The sequence below is a fragment of the Pollicipes pollicipes genome, unplaced genomic scaffold (assembly GCF_011947565.3).
Source record: "Pollicipes pollicipes isolate AB1234 unplaced genomic scaffold, Ppol_2.1 Scaffold_7262;HRSCAF=8765_pilon_pilon_pilon, whole genome shotgun sequence".
In the NCBI taxonomy this organism is placed as follows: Eukaryota; Metazoa; Arthropoda; class Thecostraca; order Pollicipedomorpha; family Pollicipedidae; genus Pollicipes; species Pollicipes pollicipes.
The window spans coordinates 7,358,006-7,370,692 of NW_023597055.1; the positions used below are offsets into that span (position 1 = coordinate 7,358,006).

Genomic DNA, 12,687 nt, shown 5'->3' on the forward strand with positions numbered 1-12,687 from the left:
GCCGGGGCTCGGGAGCGGGAAGGCGGCCGCGACTGACCGCTCCTCTGGTGTCGCCGGGGCTCGGGAGCGGGGAGGCGGCCGAGATGGCCGCTCACTGAGCCGACGCGGAGCCTTGTGCCTTACGCCGGCTAATCAAACAGGGCACAAAGCAGATGGTCTGGTCCCTGAAACAGCCGAAGACCAGTGACGTCATATGTGACGTGAGTGGGCTGACCGGGCAATGCCTGTCGGCGCGAAACACAGGTCGGCACATGGTGAAGCAGCCGTTGACAACAGAAAGAGGCCATACCAAACAAGCGCCTTTGTAGCTTTTCGCAGTCTGACAAAGCAAACGAGGCTATAAAGGTTCCGTTAAATTGTACAGCCATGTTCAGTACGCGAAGGAGTTGAAAATAAGACTGACCAAGCGAATCATTTTAAGTAATGAACCTTTAGCGGTCTGACAACACCTCCAGCCACTCGGCCCCACACAGCAGCAGGTCGTACTCTCACATAACACGAGAACAGCTGTGACCGGTAGCGGAGCCCTCCAGTCGTTCGCCATAGCAGCCAGAGCAGCTCACCTGCCAACGCTCTCCTACGCCGTTGTACTCACCTACCGAACATCCCCTTACGTCGCTGTTCTCACCTACCGAATGCCCCCCCCCCCCCCCTACGTCGCTGTACTCACCTGCCGACGCCTTCCTACGTCCCTGTACTCACCTACCAAAGCTCTCCTATGCCGCTGTACTCACCTACCGAACCTCTCCTATACCGCTGTATTCACCTGCCGAATGCCCTCCTACGCCGCTGTGCTCACCTACCGAAGCTCCCGGTACACTGAATGTTGTCGGCAGGCTGCGTCGGACGCTGCTCACCTTCCGAAGCTCTCGGCCTCCTCTATGCTGTCGGGCAGGTTCTGGCCGTACGTCTCCGGCAGCAGCAGCGTCACCAGGCCGGCGATGAGGGAGAGCACGCCGAAGATGGACATGGGCAGCACCTGGCTCTCTGTGCCCTGGGGGCGAGGACGCAGCAGACGTCACGTGCAGGATCGCAGACTGCCAAGCCGCGCCTGCCACTGCCAGCACGCATGTACAAACAGTACGCGGTCAGCATGCGCTTCCGCTTTTGATAGGAGTCGTGACGCAGGAAGGTCAAGCCTCTCGGGAAGCGCGCTGGGCAACAAGCGTTTTGCCTCGTTTCCATGTATCGGCATGGTGCCTACGCTAGATCTTCCAGAGGTAGGGCAGCTCCCTCTCCAATCGTAGCGATAAGCGATAACAGACGCGACAGTTGCCAGTTGGTATCATGTAGATGATGCCAAAGGCTAGCTGATGAAGCCGAGCACCGTCCGCAACCGATCGCCAAGGGTCTGACAGCTGCCTCGAAAAGTATTTCTTTGATGAGAGTTGGCGATGTAAGTCCGCTGCTGTAACACTCGTATGCTGATTTACAACTAACATTGCATGAACTTCATGTATGGAGATTACTTAATGGCCGGCTGTAAGTATGGTTATGCTTGGCAATTTCAATCAACGATCACAACTGTGACCAAGGTGCGAGGAATTGCTTGGGTAAAAATTGGTCACAATAAGTAGGGCTACGGCCTGTATAATTTGTATATTTTCATAGTCAAATTTCTCTCCGGTCCAGTCACAGAGTCTTGTATTGAAGAGTGGTTAACGAAATGGTGACATTGGTCGTTTTCCAACCAATTTCTGACGCGCCTGTGGATAAGACCGTCTTCTTGAGATCTGTTGGTACGTTGCAGCCATTATATTCGCCTTCGCTGCGCAATTTTAGTTAGTTTTGCGTCACGACCTGCTCTGATTGCTGATATCTGACACCAATCCTGTAACACTGCAATTTTGCAGGAAAAGTTTGCTTGATGAGACAGCTTACATGCAGGTGTTAAAATTCAGAACACACAAGTTTTAATTAAATTTACCACTTGATGTTGAAAACTGCAATAGCCTGTGATCAGTGATTGAAAAAACATTAGCTTTCAGACGGCGAACTGTCCGGATGGGGTGAAACGGTACGGGGCGTGAGCTGAAGGCTTGATTATAGTCCAGCTAAGACTAGCCAAGCGGGTAAGATTAGTAAGACTCACCAAGCAAGACCATTGAGTCTACTCGCATATGGGCGTAACAAAGCATTTTGGCTGACCGTCTCTTTCGATAAGCTGACCTCGTATGACTTCTGACGGTAGCCTGGCGCGACCTTGCATGACCTCTGCTGGTAGTCTGGTGCAACCTCGCACGCGGCGTTAACTCTGACTGGCTGACAGTCAAGCAAGTCAGCGAACTGCATTGAAGCAACGCAAACCGTAAAGCCCCACCTACTCTCCCCACGTATCGTTTTGCAAGCTGGAAGCGGGCGAAGCGTCACGAGCCACAACGGGCGAGAGGTCAAGGACGGATCAAGGTTTTATCCCAAATCGACACGAAACGCTGCCCGCGCGGCGAGGGCCCGAGCCCAGGCTTCCGGTCCGTACCACACTGGCGGATCAAGGTCAAGGCCAAAGTGACACAAACTCAGCCCGTGCAGCGAAGGCTCGAGCCCAGGCTTCCGGTCCGTACCAGACTGGCGATGAACGGCGCCAGGATTGATCCGATCCGACCGGAAGCAGAAGACATGCCGATGGCGCTGTTCCGCACGTCAGTCGGGAACAGCTCGGCGCCGTACACGAACACGATGGCGAACGTCGCAGCCGCGCCGAACTTGCCGACCAGGGCCAGGCCCACTGTGAGCGTCTCCATTCCTGGGGAGGGGGACGCGTGGGCGCGTAGAGCGGTGCGCTATAGACACGGTGGCAGTTTAGGTAGCGAACGGTGCTGGTGCTGCGGAGGAAGGTGGCGCAGTTGCGATGGGACTGGTGCTGGTGAGCGTCGCTAGTCCCGTCCGCAGCGTTCGTCAAGGGACTGCAGCGCCAGCTGTAACTGCTGCTGCGCTACCTATGCAGTGCACGAGCGCTGTGATGCCCGAGACCCATGATGCGTGAACATCGCTGCACGTGAAGAGAGACCTAAAGCTCCTGATTTCGGGGTTGGCTGAACCGTGGCAAAGATTACGGCACGTTGAACTACAGCCATATAAGTATGCCGTTGGACTTAAGTTTCACAATCGGATGGTGGGGTCAGGGCTGAAGCAGTAAGCCCTACTTAGCGTGGGCTTTGATTCCAGAAATCAATTATATCAAAATGCGGTGACTAAAGTTGAAAAACAACACCTGAAGATGACGCGGTCCAAAAAGGTGAATGGTGGGCATGCTCACGAAGGGAAGACGCTAAAGCTTGGGGCGCATACTGATCATGAGAGCAAATAATCATGAGCCCGCCTGCGGACCCAGGACACAGCAAGGTAGGGTAAAGTGCAGACACAATATATCCCAGGGAAGAAATAGCGCCACTAGAGCCCCCTATCAAACACAGTATGAAGCTGACCTTCGCCGCCGGCCACCAGTCCGCTGGCAATGCTGCCAGCGCCGCTCAGGAAGAAAGAGACGCTGGTGCAGAGCTTGCGGCCCCACGGGTCCAGCAGCAGGATGCAGAAGAAGAGCGACGGCCAGTCCACGATCTGCACCAGCACGAAGTTGACGTAGACGTTGCCGCCCAGGTTGGTGGCGTTCATGGCCAGGCCGAAATACACCATGGCGGTGACGAACCTGCCGGGCCGGCGCGTGTTAGCGAGTCGGTGGAGTGCAGGGCGGATCCAAGGAGGATCCCGACCGGGCGGGCCTGAAATGGTGTAGAATGCAGTGATTGTTTGCTCTAGCGGTCACGAAAACACAGAATCATGACAGAGCGCGCCGTCAGCAAAATACGCGATCAAGAACATTTATTTGATGCCGCTCGTCGTTTGATGAATCGTTGATGAGCGGGCAATGTAAATCTGCTTGCGTCGTATTGTCCCACTTGGGAAACCGAAGTGATTTTTTGGCAGCATTGGGCGTGCCATGCCGCTCAAAGCCCCAGCATGCCCTGGGCCACTGGCGTACTAGCGAGCCACTTGCGAGAGATGCTCGTGCCTATATCGGGGCCCTTCCAGACGCCGGCAGTCGGGAGAAAAGCACCGGGTCGTATGCGGTTCTTCAGGGCAAAGGAGAAGTCCCAATTTGCCCACTGATGTCTGAGAGAACCAGGAGAAATTGCGTGAATCGAGAAGCATCAAAATGACGGCAACAGAAGCAGGCTTCCGCATTGGTTATTGGTCAATAGGACAAGTAAATCGAATGGTTGTTGAGTTCACTGCACGACTGTCCCAGCAACTTAGTTGAGCGCTGTGCGCACACAACGAAAGGAAGCATTATATGCGTGTTGTGTGTGCGTGTTGTTTGGAGCTGTAAAATTCAAGTGTAAGTGGTGGATAAAAGCATGGGATATTTCCACGCGCTCAAACTGTGACAAGCTACAGACCAGTCATTTCTAACACGCCATATCGCGAATTTCTTGGGCAATTTTTTTAATCCGGCGAAGGCCTTTATTGGCGGCATAAAGCGTCATAGCGCAAGTCTTCCGAGCATTAACCCCGGTAAATTATGCCCCGTGAAACCGCAAGCGTCTAAAACGTGACTCTCCTTGATCTGCCACGTCACGGCTTTAGGAGTGACGCGGCCTTTTGGACGCAGTCCACTAACGCCTCCGGACTTCGTCTAAGCATGACGCGCGTGTAGGGCCCTTCCTGCCAGGGTGAGAGGCAGCCGACGCCATATAGCCTCAGCAGCTGAGTGCGTCGTAAAGCCCCAATGACGACGGCCCGCGTCCTACGGGACGAGTTAGCAGCCCACCGCTGCCGAGGCGCAGCGCTCGGCCGCGCCGCCGCGGCGCCCCAGGGCCGGAAGCCAACAACACGGGTCTGCAGAGCACCACACCGCAGCCTAGCCCGTGACAGCGCGGCCCAGCGGGCGGGTCCCCGGTGTTACCATTGGTACAGCACGATGAGCGTCCTCCATCGGAGGGCGGGCGACCTGAGCAGGTCAAGCACGGTGGCAGCCGGCCGGGCATTGGAGGCGGCAGAGTCGGCGGCCACGGAGCCCTGAGGGCACGGCCCGCCACCACACCGCTGACCGCCGCTTCATCAACAGCACACCGCGCCAGCATGCGTTCATCAGCGCGCACCGCGCCATCAACAGCACTGACGGCGCCCGCGCCGCCGGCGCAGGCGGCGCGCACGCGCACGACGCGCCGGGCGCCGGGCGGACACAGCACGCGCTCCCAGGTCATCGCACTGTTCAATGTCACAGGGACACCGGAGAGACACAGAACGCATCTCCAGGCCCGTAAATCACAGGCGTGGGAGCGAGTCGACTGGTGCTTTTCGTCATGAACTTGTGCGTTACTTACCGTTGTGACCCAAGGTTCCTACCCCTGCGAACTTGGGTCTTATGCTATACTACTAAGACGCGGAACAGCGAATATTCGCAACGTAATGAATGTTGGTCTGTGAGGTAATGAGTATCCACCGTGTCGCTGGGTGCTTACACCATCTCTAAGCTCAGTGCACAGCTTGCGCGCAACTTTGACCGCCATACAGCGGCAAGTAATTTGAAACTGGTCGAGCTGCACCATTGTTAAAGACGCACAAACCTGACACATTCATACTAACACAGGTGAAGCATGGGTTCAAACAACATCTGGTATGTGATGTTATACGGCAAAGGCGACACCTTAACACAAAACATTATCTGCGGGACTGTGCCTATTTCTTTAATAGGCTTCTAAAGAACAAAAATCCGACAAACTCGAAGGAAAGACAGGATCGATCCAACAGCAGAACATGTGCAGTCCGTGAAAAAAAAAACAAAGAAGCCACGCGTTATTCACAAGACTTGTCGGTATGGATACATTAGAAAATGGACAAATACGGGCGGTAAAATATATAGCGATCCGGCCCAAGAGGTTGATCACGAAGACACTGGCGATGAGTTATCCACTGGGAATCCGGTCTGAGATGCTTGAAGAGACGGAAGAGGGGGAGGGGGGTGGGGGTGGGGAGTAAGGGGGGGGGGGGGAGAGAAGGAAAGCAGGATACGGATGGGTGCAGGGCAAAGGAGGAGGGTTCTTACAGGGCCTGAGATACGCAGCTTGCTGTTTATGGACTGTTTCCAGCCCAGAGCCACGTCTTAAGCACATTAACATCCCTAGAGCAAGAGAACGAACAAGAGGTGCGCAGAAATCCATATGACATAGCAGATGAACTGTGATGTAGAGTTAACTGCACCTTCGCCTTATAAAGCAAGGCAAGTGTCAAAGTAAAGCACGCAAGCACGCAACGTTGGTAAAGTACGCAAGGTTGGTCGAAGCAAAGTACGCAAGCACGCAGGCGTCATCCTGACATGTCATGTATTGACTTAACCCATACTTACCCTTCCAGGAATTTTCGTCAAGTGCTCAGGAAAGTCTGTGCCGTTGAATTTGGCCACCTTGCGCAGGATCTCCTCTGCCTCTTTCTGCCTTCCCTCTGCGGCCAGCCAGCGTGGCGACTCCGGCACAAACCTGTGCGAGGACCAGGTCAGGGGATCGTTTGCAATAGCTTGTGCGGTATCCTGTCAGAGCACCTTTTCTCCACCTGAGATCATCAGCTCACGTGGATAGTTTTCGCAAGCTTTATTCGGTTATTTTATTACGGTGACGGTAAAAGGTCCTTAAGTATCAGGTTGTTTACCTATTTTGGCACGATTTGCATCGTTCACGATTACACACGTGGAAAGATTGCGATTACCAGCTGGCTGAGCGGCGCACTCTGAGATACAGCACGTGCGTCGCACAGCCCCCCCCCCCCCCCCCCCAGCTGCAATCGGGTGGAGAACTTACAGCCAGTAGGAGAGGAAGACGAAGATGGGGACGGCGATGACCAGCTGCAGCGCCCACCAGTCCTTGACGAAGAGGGCGAACAGCCCCACCATGCACTCGCCGAACGCGAAGAAGAACTCAATGGCGAAGCCGCAGAACGTTCGCACGTTGTTGGAGACCATCTCCACAGCTGGGGATTACACGAACGCATCGCTCCAGTTCCCTGAAGGTCATCTCCACAGCTAGGGATCACACGAACGCATCGCTCCAGTTCCCTGAAGGTCATCTCCACAGCTAGGGATCACACGAACGCATCGCTCCAGTTCCCTGAGGGTCATCTCCACAGCTAGGGATCACACGAACGCATCGCTCCAGTTCCCTGAAGGTCATCTCCACAGCTAGGGATCACACGAACGCATCGCTCCAGTTCCCTGAGGGTCATCTCCACAGCTAGGGATCACACGAACGCATCGCTCCAGTTCCCTGAAGGTCATCTCCACAGCTAGGGATCACACGAACGTATCGTTCCAGTTCCCTGAATGTCATCTCCACAGCTAGGGATCACACGAGTGCTTCGCTCCCGGAAGGCGATTATCACAGCATGCTGCATGAATCGCATTAACAATGCCCATGTTTTAATGCACACGGTGCGCCCTTCTGCAACGCGCTTGTTATATAAACCTTACATTTCCAGCGCTTCCAAAAGTACAAGAATACCCAAATGCGAAAATACAATTATGTACAATCTGAAAAATGCAACTAAACATACGGAAATTATGCACTGGAACATCCAAACTAGCATGGCTGGAGATGACGCCACCGCCATAACCACATCGCTGAGAGTGCAACCTGGAAGAGCGGCTGAGGTGTGCAGACGTTTTTTTCGGTGGTCTAGCTAGATCTCTCCCCTGTGCAAAATGATGAATGTACGCCACGGACTTAATACTGAGCTTCAGCTCCTCTGGGCACGGACGATTCCGCCGGAAGAGACATTTCGTCGTGCGGCACTCATTAATGTTCCGTTCTGGTTTTTCCCTACTACAGATGGTACGTAGCCAGCACCACCAGCATCACCACCAACACCACCAGCATCACCACCAGCATCACCACCAGCACCACCAGCATCGGCACCGCCGCTCGTTGTTGGTCAATCGGCGATCTTACGCCCCGTCACAAAGCGGGATGTGATCGAGGCTGAGTGAAGCGGCATGGTGGCAACTCACGCCTTTCGACCACCAGCGCAGCTGGCACGCGAGCCCGACCATGTTCACATGCTGGGGCCGAGGTCCCGCCGTAAGCTGGAGAGTACCGCCAGCGCACGCGCCGAAGAGCACGATGTAACCGAGCGTGAGGAGACGGGTCGGTGAGGCTGGCTGAGGCAGATATGAGCCATCCCGCCGTCCCGAGCTCACGGGTCAACAGGCCTGTGAGGCTGGCTGAGGCAGATACGAGCCGTCTCGCTGTCCTGAGCTCACGGGTCAACAGGCCTGTGAGGCTGGCTGAGACAGACACGAGCCTTCTCGCTATCCTGACCCCACGGGTCAACCTCGGACCGACCTCTGAACGTTCCGTCTTGACTCAGAACGGATTCAGAACGGATTCACAGCAGATGCAAAGTGCAAAGATGACCAGCTTCTAAGTCCGGGCTTTCGCCATTTAGGTTTATTCTACGTGCGTCGTACCAGTTACGTCTCATACGCAAATACTGCATGTACAGATCAACCACGGGCCACTTAATCGCTGGTTGTTTATGGCAATTTCGTGGATTTTTGCCATCAACCAGGTAGAAGGCAGGTCTCTTGACTCAATGGAGGTCAGCGTCGCGCAATGTAAACATTAAGCGTTGCAGCTAACACAGTCGGCCATTGCGAGATCTACGGAAAGCCAATTTATCAAGGAAGCGTGTGACGTCTTCATGACGAGATTCTCATAAATCCTGACCGTTGACCATGTCTATTACAATGTTGTGCGTTCGCCAGGCTGGACGGCTTTAGTCAAGCGCCACGGCCCTGCACATCAGCGAGGCGGCCGACGACAGTGCGTCGAATCCACCTCAGCACATGTGCCATGAACACAAGACAGTCTCCGCCAAAGCCCAGAGGGGCACCGAAATGAGCGGATAACTCGATTCTTTGTGAGTTTGATAGCAATATTACGCAACAATTCAAAACCTAACGCCAAAATCGCCCGAAGATGGCATCTCTTTCCGACTGCAATTTTCAATATCGACTCAAGAAGGCCGGTGGAGTGCAGCGCAAGCCAGGGTGACGTCTCCGAGGCGGAGAGCCGAGCTCAGTTGGACAGGGTCAGGGTGACGTCTCCCGGGCGGAGAGCCGGGCTCAGTTGGACGGGGTCAGGGTGACGTCTCCCAGGCGGAGAGCCGAGCTCAGTTGGATGGGGTCAGGGTGACGTCTCCCAGGCGGAGAGCCGAGCTCAGTTGGACGGGTCAGGGTGACGTCTCCCGGGCGGAGAGCCGAGCTCAGTCGGACGGGGTCAGGGTGACGTCTCCCGAGCGGAGAGCCGAGCTCAGTTGGACGGGGTCAGGGTTACGTCTCCCGGGTGGAGAGCCGGGCTCAGTTGGACGGGGTCAGGGTGACGTCTCCAGGGCGGGTACCGGGCTCAGTCGGACGGGGTCAGGACGGCCGCCGGCGCCGGCGCCTGTCGCTGAGCCGGCACTTACAGCCCGCTCCACGCGGCTCCGGTGACAACGGTCCGGTTCAGCCGGGGCGGACCCGGCGCCGGCCACCCGAGCCGAGCGGCCCGGCCGTCTCCAACGGATCCCGGAGGGAGTGGCGGATGTCAGGTCATGCCTCAGATAGATGATCGACACCTCTTTGGGCCCTCACCGCCGCATGACCTCAGCAGCCGTGTGATAAGGACGTCGTTCGTATAGTGTCGTGAGGGGTTTGTCGATTGCGATGTTCCATGAAGCTGATGTGAATTTTAAGTAAGATGCTGACAAAAACGACTCGGAAAAATTAAGGTGCTATATAGTTCCAGTGCCTCCTCTACAATATATTGCATGCAAAACTATCAACGACGACAATATGCTAATCAAACAAATGTTGGCAATGGTGATGGGTCAGGCCTCACGCTACTATCCCTGCATAGTGTGGGTGTTGATCCCAGAAGTTCACTCAAACAAAATACTCGTGAGTTGAATCGAGACCCATGCAAAAATCGACACGTACCGCGTGTTCACTGAATAAAAACCCACATGGCAAAGTGTGGTCTTGTGTCTCGTTATTTCTCGGAAATGACAGCTGTAACTTTGAGCATCGCGTACTTCAGAGATCCCTTGACAAAAACTCCCAGTCATGTGGTGTTAGATTCGTCATGGTCTAGTCGTGTTTTTGTTACTGATGTGGTTAAATCATAACCTACATCCGACAGCAGTTGAGAGGCTTCTTATCCCAGCCTCCATGACACAAAACATTACTTGAAAGACAACACAGCAAAGCGTCGGCACACTCATAAACTTATCCGGTACGATAATCATCAGGTGGTTACGCCCTGCGGGCTCCCGAGACCAGACCATTTGGAAACAAGATTTTTCCTCAGGCGGTGCCACCTGGAATGCGGCAATGGAACGGCCGGGATTCGATCATCGGACCAACATGCCCAGAACCGAGCGCATTCAGCACTACACAGCAACCGTAGCCGGACCCGTCGTAAACAGCGGAACAGAGCGGGCTGGGGAGAATGGGCTATTGTTATTGATCAATGCAATAACATTGGAGAGGTCGTTCACCTTGATGAATGGTCACACATGGACACGTCGTGGCCATTGTCACAGGGAATGATTTAACTCAACGCCTATGACACCGCCGTCGGCTAGAGAGCAGAGTCTCCCACATGCACTCACCCATGACAAACGTGATCATGAAGGTGCCCATGCCGCCGACGCCGGTGAGGAAGCGCATGGCGGCGAATGTGCCGAAGTTGGGTGCGAAGGCGGTCACCAGGCTAGCCAGGCCGAACTCCGACAGTGACAGCATCAGGGCCACTTTACGGCCGAACCTGCCGTCCGGGCCGCGTGACGTCATCAGCAGCACACGTGACGTCATCAGAAGCACACCTGACGTCATCGGCAGCACGCATGACGTCACCAGCAGCACCGCTCATCGGCGTCCCATGAGTGACGTGGGAAGGTCATCACCAGTGACGTGGGCGGATCACCAATAGTAAGTGGGCTGATCATCCGTGAACTGGGGGAATCATCATCAGTGACGTGGGCGGATCATCATCAGTGACGCGGGTGGGTCACCATCAGTGACGTGGGCGGGTCATCATCAATGGGTTACCGCACCGTATTGCTGTCATTCATCAGTATCATCCAATGCGACCGGTCAGAAAATAATGACGACGTCCTATAGCGGCAAAAAGACACTCATCCTTGGCTATCTCGTAATGCAGATGGCTACTGCCTTTGACAAAAAGGATAGAAAAAGTGCCGCTAAATAATTACGGCTGTCTTGAAAGGTGGACGAGAGGTCAGCGCACTAACCGGGTGCGCATGCGCAGCACATTTTGTCCTGTGAAGCTACCGGTATCAACATTTGGGTAAACGGCATATCACAGGTGGTTCAAAAATCGACAGGGAAAACACATCATCAACAAAATCGTCACTACAATACAAGCGGCACGAACCAGTCCAATCCACGAGCAGCTCCACAAAGCAATACAAAAGTTAAAAATTAAAACTTCGAAAAAAATCGCACCAAAAAAATCCCGGCGCCCCATCTGCCCGGGGCACACACGGTCACGGAGGCAGTCCATCACGGAGGCACACACGGTCACGGAGGCAGTCCATAGCGGAGGCACACACGGTCACGGAGGCACACACGGTCACGGAGGCAGTCCATAGCGGAGGCACACACGGTCACGGAGGCACACACGGTCACGGAGGCAGTCCATAGCGGAGGCACACACGGCCACGGGGGCAGTCCATCGCGGAGGCACCCACGACCACGGAGGCAGTGCCGTACCTGTCTGAGATGTAGCCGAAGCCGAGGGAGCCCACCAGCATGCCGCCCATGTAGAGGCTGTTGGCCAGCGGCGACAGCCATTCCCGCCCGCAGGTCAGCGAGAACTGAAAGCGGCGGCATAAGGGGGTCACATGGAGCGGAACATGGAGCGACACGTGGAGCGGCACATGGAGCGTCACATGGAGCGTCACATGGAGCGTCACACGAAGCGTCGCATGGAACAGCACATGGAGCATCACATGGAGCAGCACATGGGGTGTCACATGGGGCGCCACATGGAGCATCACATGGGGCGTCACACGAAGCATCACATGAAGCGTCTCATGGAGCGTCACATGGAGCGGCACATGGAGCGGTACATAAACGGGTCATAGAGCATCACAGCCGCCAGGTGTGGAGCTGCGCTGGCCGATAGACACCTGGAGAGGCGCGCCCAACTGGCCAACCGGGCGTTACGTCTTGGAAATGCAAAATTGTTGGTTTGTTGGCATCGGTGCTCGGTTATATTGTCAAATACCACTAGTTTATATATATACCACTAGTTTATATATACCACTAGTTTATATATATATATATATATATATATATATATATATATATATATATATATTGTGTCTGTGTGTGTGTGTTTGTGTGTGTGTGCGTGTGCGTGTGTGTGAAAATATCATAGACAGCACGTCTCTTTTGCATGATAATTACCTTATAACACTTTTTCTGGTATTTTGGACGGCACAAATGACTACACAGAACAGCAGCAATGCCATCACCGACGTGTGCTGGCGGAATAGCCGGTGAGTGCGGGGTCGCCACGGGGTACATACTAACCTCTGACACGGCGCTGGTATGCATCACGCTCTTGTCGTAGACGTACTGGCTGCAGGCCATCTTGTGGGAGCTATCGAAGGCGGACGCGTCACATAGGCCGG

General features: G+C 54.7%; 1 protein-coding gene across 1 annotated transcript in view; it reads right to left on the reverse strand.

The window, feature by feature from the left end:
- Window positions 1-12,687, reverse strand: part of LOC119113679 (organic cation transporter protein) — a 19,589-nt gene continuing 6,902 nt past the window's right edge. Inside the window, exons 3-12 of the mRNA XM_037237963.1 lie at window positions 12,587-12,687; window positions 11,762-11,865; window positions 10,639-10,793; window positions 6,795-6,963; window positions 6,347-6,476; window positions 4,904-5,016; window positions 3,426-3,646; window positions 2,562-2,743; window positions 858-994; window positions 1-164 (exon numbers count right to left, since the gene is read on the reverse strand). The exon at window positions 12,587-12,687 is cut by the window's right edge and continues 140 nt beyond it. Of these exons, the coding sequence (XP_037093858.1) occupies window positions 92-164; window positions 858-994; window positions 2,562-2,743; window positions 3,426-3,646; window positions 4,904-5,016; window positions 6,347-6,476; window positions 6,795-6,963; window positions 10,639-10,793; window positions 11,762-11,865; window positions 12,587-12,687 (1,385 nt within the window). The 3' untranslated portion in view covers window positions 1-91. The remainder of the gene's footprint in view (window positions 165-857; window positions 995-2,561; window positions 2,744-3,425; window positions 3,647-4,903; window positions 5,017-6,346; window positions 6,477-6,794; window positions 6,964-10,638; window positions 10,794-11,761; window positions 11,866-12,586) is intronic.